Source organism: Anabas testudineus, chromosome 11 (assembly GCF_900324465.2).
Source record: "Anabas testudineus chromosome 11, fAnaTes1.2, whole genome shotgun sequence".
NCBI lineage: Eukaryota > Metazoa > Chordata > Actinopteri > Anabantiformes > Anabantidae > Anabas > Anabas testudineus.
In genome coordinates, this window is record NC_046620.1 from 5426157 (window position 1) to 5442463 (window position 16307).

The 16307-nt window shown below is 42.3% G+C and overlaps 1 protein-coding gene across 1 annotated transcript in view; it reads right to left on the reverse strand.

Moving 5' to 3' along the window:
• Positions 1-16100, reverse strand: part of LOC113154651 (fibrocystin-L) — a 28585-nt gene extending 12485 nt beyond the window's left edge. The window contains 42 exon segments of the mRNA XM_026348958.1: positions 288-462; positions 895-1044; positions 1259-1507; positions 1668-2640; positions 2837-3033; positions 3119-3292; positions 3437-3622; positions 3903-4007; positions 4107-4249; positions 4561-4753; positions 5356-5488; positions 5732-5853; positions 6027-6191; positions 6281-6382; positions 6604-6709; positions 6984-7106; positions 7334-7488; positions 8016-8148; positions 8330-8499; positions 8630-8793; positions 8909-9033; positions 9150-9293; positions 9414-9524; positions 9665-9819; positions 10019-10162; positions 10270-10405; positions 10582-10741; positions 10825-10916; positions 11103-11368; positions 11728-11820; positions 12543-12653; positions 12761-12831; positions 13889-13931; positions 14038-14111; positions 14228-14281; positions 14410-14503; positions 14593-14650; positions 14759-14867; positions 14964-15108; positions 15513-15590; positions 15816-15921; positions 16005-16100. Coding sequence (XP_026204743.1) covers positions 288-462; positions 895-1044; positions 1259-1507; positions 1668-2640; positions 2837-3033; positions 3119-3292; positions 3437-3622; positions 3903-4007; positions 4107-4249; positions 4561-4753; positions 5356-5488; positions 5732-5853; positions 6027-6191; positions 6281-6382; positions 6604-6709; positions 6984-7106; positions 7334-7488; positions 8016-8148; positions 8330-8499; positions 8630-8793; positions 8909-9033; positions 9150-9293; positions 9414-9524; positions 9665-9819; positions 10019-10162; positions 10270-10405; positions 10582-10741; positions 10825-10916; positions 11103-11368; positions 11728-11820; positions 12543-12653; positions 12761-12831; positions 13889-13931; positions 14038-14111; positions 14228-14281; positions 14410-14503; positions 14593-14650; positions 14759-14867; positions 14964-15108; positions 15513-15590; positions 15816-15870 — 6236 coding nt within the window. The 5' untranslated portion in view covers positions 15871-15921; positions 16005-16100.
• Positions 16101-16307: the final 207 nt, after the last annotated feature.

Below are 16307 nucleotides of genomic sequence, written 5' to 3' on the forward strand. Positions count from 1 at the left end.
TGTTTGTTTGTGTGGTCTGTTTTCTTTCTGTCTGAATTGAGAGCAACTGTAACAAAGCAAAACTTTTTCCCTCTGGGATTAATAAGGCTTTTAAATCTTGGATAATGTGTTGGAGCAGTCATTGTTAGTCATTTTGCGTGTGCATATTAAAAAGTTTGTTTCAGTTTTCGATTGTATTCATGCCAAATATAATTACATTCTGTCCCATTAAAGGTAAAGTATGAAACAATAGCAAATATAAGTTGACTGTCTCATCTGTGCACAATCCTGAGACTCCTTTACTGCACCTGAAACCTGAGCCGGTGATCGTGAGCAGGGTGCCTCCTGCAGTCCCCCCTCTTCGTGGAGAAACGCTAGCGATCACTGGAGTCAGCTGAGACTTGTAAGTGAAGCCGTTTGATATGTTGACAGCGTTCAGTTGGTTCATGACAGCCACCACACAGCTCACCTCTAGCTGAGTGCCTGAGAGCAGACGGGACACCCACATGCAACCACACACGGAAACACAGACACAAAAGAACAGGAGGACGTTTCTGTAAGGTGCGTGCAGAGTGATGACAATCAGCCTCAGATGGTCCATGACAGGTTATTGTGACATGCTGAAAAGCTGAAGACATTCCTTCACGCCTGTCTCCATTAGAGTATTTTAAATACAGCGTAGAGAACTGAGCTTGTCATAATAAATCATAATGGTACCCAGGTTGATAGAAACACGTTTGGCTCGGCCTTTTAACTCAATCTCTTCACAAATCTGTGTTTGTTTCCTTTATAGAAACCTCACCCTGTCGTTTGGAGCCTTGTCCATTGATATTCCACATTATACCAATTTGTGCAAAGCAGTATTACTGATAATGAGAAGATAATTATGACTGAAATAAGGAAGATAAGACGTACTGTTGTAGAACGGAGATTCGCAGTACAGACAGGTTGGTGTTGACGATTTTCTGTCAACCTTACAGACCTTCCCACAAATCACCACAGTGGAGTTTTGTGGGTCGAACCCGGAGCCTTGGACGGACAGCAGAGCTCCACCACCGAAGCTGCCTGAATAACAAATTCAAACAAGCTTTAAAACATCTATGTAAAGTGAGTTGCACATGAATCCTCCTGAATAAGCATCAGCATGTTCCACATTCAATCCTTTACACACATTTTGAGTTTTCTAACATTTGTAAATAGTGATTTGAACCAAAACTTGTGTTCTGTGGCCCAACAAACAATATACACAATAAACAACAGTGCACAGTTTTCTGCTCACCTTCGCTGGGCTGCACGCTGCTCAGAGTCAGCTCATATGTGAACTTGACATATGTCTCGGTGTCACCTTTGACCTGATGATGCAGCACAACTGGGTAGACTCCCCCTGGGTTGTCCCCTGTGGTGCACTGAACCTGTGTGTTGGACACCAGGGACACATTACAGGGGACGTTGTTTATGGTGATGGAGACGAGCTGAGAGTCGTTGCCAAATCCTGAACCTGTGAGAGTGATGACTGAACCACTCGGCCCTGCAGGAAATAAACAGAGAGGAAGAAGATGTGATGGCAGAAAGATCACACAGCACTGGATAGTATGAGTATAATCACGTTTTCTGTCCAGTTTGCAGGTCCCTGATTCAGGAACATCTTCTCTTTACAGTGACTACATAGTGTGGAGAATCTTAATTACCGGTGGAGGGACTGATTGAGCTGATGACAGGAGTGTAGGCTGCAGAGTAGGTGAAGTTGAGAGGAGGGTACTGGACCGAGAACACCTGGATGTTGACAGTCACCAGTCCCTCACTGTGAGGAGGCGTCAGGCAGAGAAGCAGACTTGGCGTCACATCCTGAATCTTGCAGGGTTTGCCACCGACCATCACGCTGGTGTTCCCTGGTGCGAAGCCATTTCCTGTGAACACAAGAGGGGTTCCTCCTGCCAGGCTGCCCACAGTAGGGTTCAAAACAGCTTGAGCAGAGCTGCTCAGGGTGAGTTGGCCGGATGCAAGGCCTTTACTTCGCACAATCACTTGGACCGAGTGGTTGCCTGCAGGCAGAGTGCCAACTCTCACTGTAATGTTGTTGTCAGTCACAGCAGTGACTTCTTGCTGAAAGCTGCCGGTGAAAACTGCCACATCATCCACACGGCTGCCAAACCCTGAGCCAGAGATGGTGACAGTGGTTACATTACTGATGCTGCTGGGTGAAATGCTGGTGGCCGAGGGTGTGACGGAGGAGGAATACACAAAGGAGCAGTTTGAGTCACAGGAGCTTTGGATACTGCCAAGTTGGAAGACGACGACACCAGTGCGTGGCAACGATGGAGACGTGTCACAGATAATGAAAGTGTAGTTGACTGACACGATGGAGCAGGGCGCGTTGGCTACAGTCACCAGTCCCTTAGAGAAACCAGAGCCACGGATGACAAGCCTCGTGTAGCCGGTGAGGCTGCCGGTAGGAGGCGAGACTGAGTCGACCACAGGCAGAACAACAAAACGCCGGCTGAGCTCGTCTGTCACAGCAACGATAGCGTTGCCGAGGTTGTTGACTATGACGGATACAGGGAAAGCAACACCGATGGAAAGTTCACTGTTTGGGCTGAGCTGGCAGTAGATGTCAGTGTAAGTGCTTCTGATCACCTGACAGGACTGGTTTCCTATTGTCACCTGCAGGAACCAGAAAAGACGCGTGTCAGAACGACATTTGTGCAGTGCAAAGCTTTAACACATAAAAATGTAAATAAAGTATAGACGTAATAAACTGTTACAACAGGAGAAGACTTCAAGTTAAATGTTTTAAACAAGAAAGTAATGTGCAGTTCTCTTTTGCTGACTTTCCACATTTACACAAAACACTATTAACCTCATTAGCACAGGCGATGTTGCTGAGGGTTTTGCCCTGGATGTGGATGGTACTGTGGTACGAGCCCTGGTTGGGAGAAATGGCGACGACTGTCGGTGTTGAACAGGTCTTTAAAAATATGCCGCCAGGTCTCTCAGTGTACTGGCACTGTGGGGATGCAACACACTCTGCAGCTGCTCTGGCAACACGGTGTGAACCTGCATATGGAGAATTTTGAACCAGTGATTCTTTGCACACTTGGACACATATTGACAGTGAAACGTCAGACATCTTTACACATACTTCCATTCACTTGTCTGGCCAGCATGCCTCCCACTCTGACAGATACCTCGCTGACTTTTTCCTCCCGAGGCTCCACCTTTACCACACCCTGCAGCAGCCTGAGCGGACTACCGTCTATGTAGCCGCTGCTGTAGTAATACACACCAGGCACAGTGAAACGGTATTTGAAAAAACCTGAGGGGGGCGAGAAAGAGAGAGAGTTTCTAAATATGTGCCATCAAATTTTGATTTTATTATTATTATGTGTAGTTTTAAGATCCTATCTTGGACATGTATCCTTCGAAAAGAGAATCTGAACCAGTGTATCCTGTGTCCTACCTTTGGCAGTCTTGGCCTCTCCGCTGGTGAAGGGTCCTCCATCATAAGTGGTGCCACTTGGACTAGAAACACTAAACACTCTGTACCCAACTTTCTGGAAGGGTGGTGCCTCCCAGCTCCACATCACTGTGTCTCCAACTAAGACTGTGAGTGAGGCAGGACTCCAAGCGTATCCCTGTCCATACGCTGGAACACACAGACAGATGTGAAAATCTATACATACTAGCAATATAAACAGAAAGACACTGAGTTAAACAGAAGGTCAATGAAAGGTTAACATACATTTATTTTAAATATAGGTCACTGTGGTGTTGAATCTTTGAACCTGTTTCAAAATGTGCAGGTGACGGTTTCTTTGCTTGCAAAAGTTTGTGAATTAGTCTTTGAATTAATTCTGTTTCTAATACTCAATTTCAGCCTTTTCAGATCCAGTTAACCTGCACCAAAGATTAAAATGTGATCCTACTGTAGTCGAATCCCTGGTTGGTGACTGTGTAGGTCTTCTCCTCCGACTGCGTGACACATTGCAGTTCATACTCTGAGGCAGCCTCCAGTTTACATTCAGCATCTCCTGTCACAACACAAACCGACACACAACGTCTGTGTGAGATCATATTTGAAACTTGTTCTAATACTGCTGTTTCCTGTTGCTGAGCCTTGTGTTTCTTACCAACATAAACGTTGTTGTCAGTGATGTTGCTGCTGAAACCAAAGCCAGAAACAGTCAGCCTGGTTCCTCCCATTACGGAGCCAACCTGTGGGGAGATGCCGTACACCTCTAGGATGTACTCGATGGTGGTGTTCACATCGTTGCTATTAAATGAAAATGAAATATATGATCAGATCATTTGGATTAATTAATGTCCAGCATTGGTCATTTGAATCTACAACAAAATACTATATTATAATGATATAAAATTACATTATGCAGGCAACAGTGGAACCCCAGATGTAAATGATGGTAATATTAAAAAGGATTATGACTATAAATTAAAAGAAATTGCATTTAAAACTATACAAAAGTTTTTGTCTGTGCATTGTGACATGCTGGCAGTTCACCCCTTCAAGATTATTTCAACCAAAATTTAAAAAAGTCATATGAGATTTAAAATATCCAGCTGTACCTTGTTTGGGGGTAGCCATAGTTTCCAACCTGCACGTCTACATTGTAGAGACCAGGTGGAAGCACAGGAAGAACACAGGTGATGTTTGTTTCCGACCATTGTACGGTGACACATTCCTCCGTGCCTACAAACACAACGCTGTCATTGTCTTGGCCTCCGAGGTTCAAACCCTGGATGGTGAGAACTTCATGTCCTTCAAACACAAAGAGGAGATAAAAACATCAGTGCATCTTTTCCATGAAGAAGCTGAAGTCATTCAAGTGTCAAGACGGCTAATGACTGTTGTCACCAGGCTAATCACACCATTGTCAGTGTGCCACTGATTGTCCTGCACATTAACAGTTGCTCTTGTTGTGTGGTTGCTTCTGTAAAATATACAGTACTGTAATTATATGGGTCATGTTGAGACTCTGCAGCTCAGATCCTCAAAGTTTAACAAGACCAAAGGGAAGAAACAGGGTAAACCTGCAAGTCAACATTACGTGACTCACAAGTGAGAATAATGAAGCAGTAGGTGGTTTTCACACTAATCTAACCCTGGTGACAGTGGAGACACATGGCAACGCTGGAGTGAAGTAAAATAAAACACAAAGAACTAACATGAAGACAGACAGTGCTGCACGCTGTTCCCTTCAGTCTCATATCATTTAGATTGGAGCACTGTGCTGCTCAACGTTCAGAGCGGCCCCACACATCCTCCATCAGCTGTTATATCTAGTGGTTTATGATGCTAATGCCATTATTAAATAATTACAAAGAGTGCCAACCGTTTCGGTGCTGGTTTAATAAACTTACCAATCACTGTGGTGGTTTGAGGACTCAGGTCTGTGATTTGTGGTGTGAGGTTAAGATCATAGGTGAAGGAAGTGTTGGCGGTTTGACTCATGTTTCCAACCATCACGGTGACATTCTGTGATCCTGCATTTCCCTAAAGTAAATAAAAAAATATATTTATTACAAAACAAATCAAATCACTACAGTCAGCATCCAGTATCTTACACAAACTCTTTACAGAGCCGAACAGTTGCCATGGCCTCATGTTTAATAAAAAAAGGCACGTTTTAAATGTCGTAACTAATAAAACAGTGAACTTGAACTTCGATTTACTCAATAACTAAAACTCCTAAAAGCTACACTCAATAAATCCAAAATGCTTTGGGACTGCACTCACTGCTGGTGTTCTGCACATCAGCTCAGTGTCACTTGCATAAACCAGTGCACACTCCTCCTCGCCGACAGTAACTGTGGTGTTCTGGGTGAAGCCGAAGCCCGTTACTGTCAGCAGCGTGCCTCCTGTAAAAGAAAAAAAAAAAAAAAAAACGATGAATAAAATAGATGATTATAAGATGTGTGCAATAAAAAGGGTGTCTAAACTAATTGTTTCTATGGACAAACACACATTTGCCTGTATGTATTTGTGATGCTGTAAAATTCTGTGAGATCTGTTATGAGTTATCATAACCTACCTGCCAAACTTCCAGACAGCGGGGACACTGAAGAAACTATGAGCTGGTAGGTAAAGAGAGGAATGCTGCTGTCTGCGTAACGTGCATTACCCAGAGAGGGGAAGTTGACTGACACAGGGTAGGTACCAGCACTGGCACCACGGAGCCTGCACACCTGAGTGGTAGCTGAAATATCATTTGCAAACATCTGATTAAACAGTTTCCACTAAGACAAGTGCAAAGGAAAATGAACGTCTAGTGTTAATTTCACTCACCGGTGACCTGTTCCACATCACACGTGGCCTTTCCCACAATGATGGATGCATTTTCATTGCTAAAGCCAGTACCAGTGACAGTCAACAGAGTCCCCCAGGATCCTAAACAAGGAAGGTCCAGTGTATTTACAACCTGTGTAACAATTACTACCATCTCCATATTTTAGAGTTTACATAAAAACCAGATTTGGATCCAACACTTGGAATATTACTTTGTGTTTGATATCAAATCCTATGAGGGTTTTGTTCTGCTTGTGCGATGAAGTAGAAAAGGAAATTAGTTGCATATACAATATTTTGCCTCATAGAATAAAGAGGATCACCTTGAGACGGGCTTATTCCAGTCACAAGCGGCGTTTTCCCCTCAGACCATTCATAACCACAATCACCAGAACATAATGAGGGGATGCCGTTGATGTAAACCTCCACCTGCAAACAGTGAAAGGTTCCTCAGCTGACAGCTACTCTAACACAAAGCAGTTATTTAGTAGCATGCAAACATCATAAGGTAAATCCTGCCTGGAGACACGAGATACACAAATAGAAGAGCAAACAGGCAACAAAAGAACTTGTTCTGCAGGTTACAAACAAAGCTAAGTAAACACATTAAGTGATTAGCAGTGTTTAAAACACATAGGTGACAGAAACATAATGCTGAAACTCTAAACCAAATGTGCCCAAGGCTTTTCTGTCGCAGCTGTACCTGTGGTTTGGTTTCCCACACACGGAAGAAATCTCCTGTCAGGCTTCGTATCAACAGTCCTCCCTTCACTGTCTCACTGGCTGAAACCACCACGTTTTCACCCACAACGGACGAGTCATTGACCTGGTTAGTGGACCACAGTCAGGACTTAAGACCAGGCTTCTGTCTCTTTTCTTTATCTGAACTTACAGTATTAGCTTTAGTAGATTAATGCTTCCGCACATTGTGGAAAAGAACAGTAAATGATAACAGGATAGAGAAAGTTTTTTTATGTATGACTGATGAATATTTCTGTCATCGCTATTGCTGCTACTGTGTTTTCAAATGTGAAACACAAAGTGGGATCTGACCTGCATCAGAGGCTGGTCTCCAGGATTTGTGAGCCACTTCACGCTCCAGTTTGGGCGTCTGCAGCTTCCCTGGTCTGTAACACTGACCTTACCCATCCCTTGAATTCCCTCCAGAGCGTATTTCAGGTCCAATGCACTAATGTCCACCGACAGACCTGAGGACAAAGTTTTCCACAAAGTTCTACAAAAAATATCCAAAACTGTCAAAGTGAAAACAACTATTTTTACATTTTTGGCAAAAGATATTAAAATTATTTTTTTTAAAAATCTTGAGGCTATAATTGTCTACAGACAATCCCTTGGACTTTGAATGTGGATACGTGATGTCATAATGCAGCTGCAGACTGTTACTACAGTGCATCCTTGTCTCCAGTGCATTGATGCTGTAGCGGCGAGATTTGTGCAACAAGATCTAATTCATTTATGCGTCACAACAACACACTGGTTAAGAGGATTAAAGTGCAGAAGCTACAACCATAAATAACATTTCAGTTCTACTTCTGATAGGAGGAGGGATTGTGTTGTGTTTGACTCACTCAGTTTGTGCACACCAATTAGAACAAGCCAGTGTCCGAAAAAATAATCTTTGGCTGAACCTGTGGAGCTGCAGTAGGTGTCTGCAGCCAGAGTAGCTGGAGCTGTTAAATTCACATACTACATAGAGTAAATCAACCTGAGCTACCTTCAGCTCGACCTCCGTAAATCTCCACATCGAAGGTGCCGTTCAGTGGAGGGGTGGCTCTGTGAGGGCGCGTGATGGTCACAGCGGCTGCTCCTTCCCTGAACACGGCCGTGTCCTCACTGCTGTAGGACATCTTCAAACAGACAGTGGACAAAGAGTGGTTCAACAGACACTAGTGTAATACTGTCACCGTTCTTACAATCCTAATGTGATGTCACTGACAAGATTGACTGAAGAGATGTTGTTCTCTGTAAAATATGCTACAGCAAGTCAGTTTGAATGCACAGTAGTTTGGGGATAAACAGTGATGTCACCTGCAAAAAGCCAACGTCTAGAAGTGGGAAGCCAAAGCCACATTGTGCTGGTGTGGCTTTAATCCTGTAGCTGATCTGCGAGACATTCGATGTGTCTTTAGTAACAGTGATAACGTCGAAGAAAAGTCCAGATGCCTGAAAAGGTGGAGGCCTCCTCTCAAGGGGAACGACTGTGAGAAACACATAGTCTTACATCAGTGAAAACATCTTCTTGGTTCTACTCTTACACATAAGTAACGAATTTAACATGGAATCATGTTTAGAAATGCTTTGAAACGGAGGTTTGACACAAAACTGCACCATTTTCAGCAGCTGTGGTTGGTGTTTTTCCAATGTGAACAGCATCCACATAGAAATCGGTACTGGGGTTGTCTTGGTACAGATAAAACTCCAGCAGAGAGAATTTGCTCCCGATGTAGTTTGTCTGCAGAGAGCTCTGCAGGTTCAGGCATTTGTAACTCCACCTGTGAGGAAAGAATCACACCGAAGCTTCACATTTTTCATATTTGTCAGAGTAACAATGATCCATAACCAGTTTAATTTGTTTAACAAAACTTTTACTTTGTGGTTGTTACTCACTCTTGGCCTATGTTGAAGATGGTGCTGATGTTTGTGGACTGTGTCAGGGTTTGACCTGTGCTGTCCCGGTAAGTAAACTTCATGCCGACTGCATCCTTTAACAATCCCTTGTACGCGAAGCAAAGCTGGAAAGAACAGAAACAGGTTTAAAGAGGTTTTTTATAGAACAGCTGCTCCAATCTAAGCAAAAAAAAAAAAAACACCCCAAAACAACTGTGAACAAAGCAGCAGTTTTTTTTACGTTGGGGTGAAGGTCCAAAGAAATTGGTCCATATGTGGCACCGGAGTCTGTGACGTAACTGTTCCTGAAGAGAACCTGCGGGTTCTTCAGCGACCACAGCCCACAGAAACCAGTTCTGTACACAGGAGTGCCCACACTAAAAAACTGATTCAAAAACATATATGTAAGTAAGTCATGTGCAAAATAAAAACACCCTTTCAATTGAAATAGAGAAAATCATGTTGGAAGTCAACAAACTTCCAAATACGTTTTGTCCCCACTGACCTGAGAGTTGTCGCCTTCAAAGTCCTTGAAGTATTTCACATCTGAGCCTTCAGCGGTCAGGATCTCAGCGGGACACTCGGCTTTCATCATGTCCTGCAGAGCGGACTGCACCTGTGGAGTCACGCACGGCGGCCGTCAGCTTTGTTTTTATTGTATTCATTTACTATAACAAGATGTGGCAGGATTGGTTCAGTTTGATGTTAGAGGGTTTTGAACTGCAGATGGAAAACTGAGGTTTAAACTAAACAGACCTCAGCTGCTGTTGTGTTGAAGGCAATGGGTCGTGTAGGAATTCCCCCCCAGAGCAGAGTGAAGGTCTTCAGGTTGCTTCTGCCTTTGGTCACCTCAGTAACGGAGATGTTGGCATTGAGGCCAAAAATCGTGAAGGTTAAAGGATCAAAATCACCTGCAACAAAACAGAAAATCTGTTAATTACTGTATTTTTATTTATTTATTTATTTATTTACTGCTGAATACAACCACAACATCAGGTGCAGCGACATACGCAGTGTAAGAGTTTATCATGTTGAACAGCTGGTAACGTACAGTTTCCACTACAGATGTTTGAATCTCACTGCTTCACTTGTTTCCTGGTCTCTTTTTACCTCTGTCAGAATTGAATGTGACTGTGTAGTCAGATCCTTGACTGCCGTCCTGCTTGGTGACCTGCACTGTGTCGGGTTTGATGGTCCACAGGTTGTTCAATGCTGCTTCCACAACCGCTGCTGAGGCACCAACTGGGATTGGGCCTAAAGGCATCATTAGGGAAGGGATCATTAGGAGGTATTAAAGCTTGTTTTCGTTCAATGCAACTAACAGCCCATCTAATAAATCAAATAATCATAAAACACATCACCAGTGATGGCGTCTCCACAGCCCAGGCTGAAGAAGGTGTCCCCACAGAGCTCGGTATCACAGCTGCTGTTGACAGTCACCATCTGCACCTCTTTGACGGCGGTGACGTTTGTGAGCCATGGGCTGAAGGAAACCACCTGAGTAACAGAGAACACAACAGAGGTGATCGACGAAAGAGCTGAAATCAATTTGCGGAAAAATCATCATTATTATTGTTGTTGTTGTTGTTATTCTCTGAGTGTGTACTCCAGCCTGTCCCCTCCATTAAACATTTCTAGACCCACCCCTGGACATCATGTTAGCTACCACATACCTGTTCCTCATCAAATATAGGATATTGAGCCACTATATTTTGAACCTCGTTGACAGCATCGTTTGTCTGATCTTCTGTAAACGCACTCTCCTCGTGGAATAAGGCAACATTGACAAAGCTTCCACCAGCATTTTCTTGTAGCAGAATTTCAATGTAGTAGCTAAAGAAAGAGAAACAATTATAATTATTTTCTGTGGAGTGCAGAGATTTAATGATGTTGTTTATTGATGCTTCCATGCTTACGGTTGATCTTTCTCTAGGGCCATTACTGCAGTCCTTTGTGGGGGCTTTTGTGTGGAATATGAAATATAATATGGCTGGTAGGCAACTCGAACCTGAGGAGCAGGATGTAAAGTATATGTTACAAAAATCTGTTCTGAAAATAACCACATCACCCACTGCACAGTAAATCTCAGATTGTATTTCACTCTATAAAAATGAACCACAGCACAAAGTGTCTTCATTGTGACCACACTAACTATTAACAGTGTGTTATTTTAAAATGAACTCCCTGTTGACACCTTATGTTCTGGACGGCTGGAGTTGCTCAGGTAGAGATCACATCTGTCATCACACCAGAGGTCCATTGTGTAGTTGCCGCTGGCTGGAGGAACGAAGAAGCCCCTGAATCGTGCAGAGAAATAATCCATTTCATCTGGAAAGGTTTGGGGCATGGAGTCGATCTGCTGCGACCAGTATCCAGCCGTGCTCTCGTTGTAGTTCCAAATGTCAGTCAGGTAACGAGGCCTCGTGTTGTTCCACACCTCCATCTTTAAGCCTCTGCTGCCTGGGTGTAGATACAGATACACATTTGATATGTTGAATGTAATACATGTTTTCAAATAAGTCGTTTATTTAGTATTTTATTTAAATTTCAAAGCAGCCACGTTTTTTGAATGCTTTAAAGACAGATATTGTTTCGACTGCTGATGTTTCCTCCGTGAGAACTGTGATGTATGATTGGAAATATGTGACGCCCTACAGTGACAGGACCAGATCATTATCTTCAAAACAAGATCCTTGTGTGGAAAAGCAGAACAGATATTTTGAATTCTTCCACTGGCTGAGTTTTCATGGCATGAAAGTAAATAAGGAGAATAAATCAAGACCTCCATTTGTTTCCAGAGGAGGAGGATGTGATCTCACCTGGGTAGAGTCTTGTGTTGTTGTTCATGTGGTTCTCAACAGTCGTGCATGTAATGCTGCCATCGGACAAACTCTGGACTTTACAAGATCGACCTGAAAAAAATAAAAAATAAATAAATAAATCCTGTGTTGCTGACTGAAAGAATGACCTTGTTTTTCTTTAAGAAATAAGAAAGAGACGAAATCTATTACTTTTTACTCCACTATACATTTGTTTTATAGAAGGAATTATAGTTTATATTTTTACGCTCACAAAATGTGATCATGACATAACATTTAAAACTGTTTTAAACAGCAGTTGAAATTAATTAACAGCAAAGATTATGCAGATCTATCACTCAAAATAAAGTAACTGATGATTTGCCAGTATTATTTTTATAAGTGATTAAGTACTTGTTTGTGTTCTGCATCTATACAAAGTGGAAGAATAGTGATTTAATTTCAGTGAACTTTCATGCAGGATATCAGAATGATATGATGGTTGATAAGATGATATCTTGTGAAATTCGATGAGAGACAGACTCGTCCATCACGGTCTGCTGCCTCTTTGCGCTTTCGAAACATTTCCTCAGCGTGCGACACCTCTTTGTGTTTCATTTGTTTTAAACTGTGCACACATGCCAATGAGTTGAAAAGGATTATCACTATGCGTGAGTAGAGTCCCCAACACTGACTAGTTTTTTGTTGTGTGTAGATAATCATCTTTTCACACTGAACACTGTGTACTCTGTGTTAAGAACATCAGCAAGTCGTCATGGTGTTAGAAACTGGCTACAGCTGGTGGGTTTGTGTTATGTTTCCACTGAGATAATCACCTCCAACAAGAACACGTGCTGGACTGTCAGTCTGGTCAAAGTAGCTGCCTTGGATGGTCAGCAGGGTTCCACCCATGACACTACCGCTTGATGGAGAGACTCCTGTCACCTCTTAAAAACGACAAACATTTCACTGCAATTATATTAAATACAACAGAAGAACCATTAAAGAATACTGACACATCTATTGTCAGCAGTTGTTTGGCTGTTTAATGTACCTGCATAGGTCTGGAACATGGAGAGCTTCCCCAAAGCGGAAACCCTGAACAGATTCTTGTCTGGAAGACTCCTAAAGTAAGACAATTAATCATTAAGAAAGAAACCCTTCAGGACCTTCATTTAAATTTTTCTGTTTGTCAGTCTGTGATTTTATTTAGAAAGTGCAGAGCCGACGCGGGGAGGACCCAAACACAGCATCAACAACAAACCACCTGCTGTGGCAAAGAGCTACGGTGAGAAAACAGATGAGGAAACTGGAAACAGGTGTGTGTGTGTGTGAGTAAGGTCGTGGAGAAGGATGCAAAGTGTGTGCAAATCTAAAACTGTAGTGATCATGTGGAATACACACATCGCCACAGTCGCTAGGTCGTGTAGATATGCCCTCCACAATATCAGAAAGATCAGACCCTATCTGACGGAGTACACAACCCAACTCATTGTACAGGCGTTGATCTTATCTCGCCTGGATTACTGCAATGCACTACTGATGGGTTTACCGGCATCCACGACCTAAACCCCTCCAGATGATCCAAAATGCAGCAGCACGCCTCATTTTTAATCAACCAAAAAGGTCTCATTTCACACCGCTCTTCAGATCTTTGCACTGGCTTCCTGTGGCTGCAAGGATCAAGTTCAAAGCTCTGTCTCTTGCCTGCAGAGTGGTTAACTCCACAGCTCCATCTTATCTTAGTTCAATCATTCAGGTCTACCTCCCCTCCCGTCCACTGCGCTCAACCAGGGAACGTCGTCTGGTGGTACCAACACCACACAGTCGACACCAAGGAAAACTGTTCAGCTCAGTGATCCCACGATGGTGGAATGAGCTGCCTATCTCTGCACGCTCAGCCACCTCTCTAGCAATCTTTAAAAAACTGCTGAAAACAGGACTCTTCCGCATCTTCCTTTGCACTTAAAAAAAAAAAAAATACTACCCTTTCTAACATGTCTTGAAACAGAAACACTTTTTTGATTGCACTCTGCTTTGAAGTTGTTTCTCCTTGACTTAGATTTTGTTTGCTTGCCTTGTTCCTCACTTGTAAGTTGCTTTGGATAAAAGCGTCTGCTAAATGACTAAATGTAAATGTAAATGTAAATAAGCATCAAGTCACAAACACGTCCCACTTTACCGTCCATATTCAGCATCAAGAATGTAGCTCAAGTTTTGATGCCCTGATGGAAAAGAAACATAATCATTAACAAACAATTGGATGGTTTAACACAATATGAATCTTTTATAAATACATATTCAGAGCAGTTACTCATAAACCAATCTCACCAACATATGATCCAGTCATTTTGCAGCTCATGTATCCCCACTGAGAACCTTCAGAATCCAGCTGCAATTTATATCTGTAGAGGAATTTGAATATTGTTCAAATACCAACTCATTTGAATTATTACTTTCATTTATTCTAATTCCATCACTCAGAAGGTAAATGTAATTCACACATGGACAAACTACTTACAGCTCATCTGACTGCGGTTTAAGCAGGATGCAAGGCATTCCTCCCATGTAGGCTCTGCAATGAACACGAGTATGTTGATTGGTACATCATTTCATTATAGAAGTATTATCACAAAACGTGACACATTAGAATTGAAACATTAGACATTTGAAAGTGTGTTTGTGTTCATTTTAGTTTTATACCTGAGAAATCTCACATTGAGGCCATTAGAGCTCAAGGCCGTGTTGCTCCCGTATACATTTGTGTAGATCCGTCCTCGCACTGTCACCAAGGTGCCTGCAGTGATTTTCAAGTAGTTTTAATTCATAAGCTCCAAGCAGAGTGGACTGTAAATTCATCGTACGCTGCTGAAATGATAACTGTACCTGGAAGACCACTGACTGGACTCAGAGAGTAAATAGTGGGGGTGCTATACCAGACACTCTGTGGAGAGTTGAAGTAATAAAAAGGTTAGGGACTAATCATCAATTAAAATCCAGACTTGGCAGCAGGAAGTAACTAATCGAAGTTCAGCATCAGCTGTGAACTTACATAGAAGCTGCACCAGTATGATTTGTAGACACCGCCACATATCTTGTTGTCAGGAATAGGAACACCATCCACAGTGACATGGACTGAATAGACATCAGCCGGCAGGACTCTGTCATGAAAACATGTTTTAGAGAAACATACGCCTGAAGTGACTCATAAACTTCTGTAAGCTTAAGTGTAGAGGCCACTTTGACCTGAAGGCTACCTGGTGTAACACAGGATCTGGTTGCTGTGTGATGAGTCTCTCTCCACATCACAGGGGATCGACAGGGTATCTGACACGAGTGTAACGCGGTTGCCAACCGAGTCGTCTGTTGGATTCAGCTGCAGCTGTTGTTCCTGGGCAAAACCTGGAAGAACCCGGAACAGTCACTTTTCATGTTCATCTTTACACGCTGCTGTTTTCTGGTTAAACGTGTTGCTCAGCAAGCCGTTAGAAGAGTCCTGATAGGGAAGCGGATGCTGGAAGTGATTCAGTATTTTTAAAATGAAATGGAAATTCAGCCAAAGTCCCACAAATCCTGGATTAAAGCATCATTTATCAACAGTAACATTTAGTTTTGCATTTACTATTTAGTTGCATCACTTCAGTAACTGCAAACCAGATAAATGGGGAAACTGTGTATGATCAGTTTAAAACCTCACAACAAATTTAATAAATAAAATTCAGCTAATCTGGAAGGTTAATAACAAGATTGAAGCATCATCATGTTGCGTTTCACATTAGGACAAACTTTTATAAGGGTCCACTTGCCGTTTCCTGAGATAGTAAGTCTCGTTGCTCCATTCATGCTTCCTCGATTTGGAGAAATATAGTCAATGCGCTGAGCACCTGAAAATTCAGTTCATGTAAAAACACAAAACAGAGAAAAACTGAGCATGTCTTGTTCATTTGAAACTGACTAGTTCCAATGATTTTGATTTCAAATAAAGCAGATGTTTTATTATAACTGAAAAATATAATAATAATAATAATAATAATAATAATAATAATAATAATAATAATAATAATAATAATAATAATAATAATAATAATTAAATAAAAGAGTTTTCTTACTGCAGCAGCAATAAAGAGTGAGGAGGAGAACAGTCGGCTTCAACGCTGACTCCATCCTGGAGTTCAACCAGATTTCCCTGCACCTTCACCTGCTGTTGAGGTCCAGCTGTAGAAAAAAGGTGAACCAATTATAAAGCTTCAGATTCATGTTTCTGATGGTTTTCAAATCATACAAAGAATGAATCTTACCGAAGGCAGGACTGATCCAAAAAAATAACCAGTTGAAAACTGTATTTAGACATACACCGCCTACCTGTAGTCAGTTAGAAAATGTTTATCTGTTGAACCAACAGAGACGGTCTGTATACTGGAGCGTGCATCTTTTTATGCAACACTGCTCATTGTTCCGCCTCTCACCTGCAACTGGGAGGAGACTGTAGAGCTCAGCCACCACCGTCTACACCTGTTTAGATCAAATCAGCATGTCCATGTAAGAACACATCTGAAGACACACATTGGTTCAAACAGAGGATGAGTAAAAGCTCCATGAAC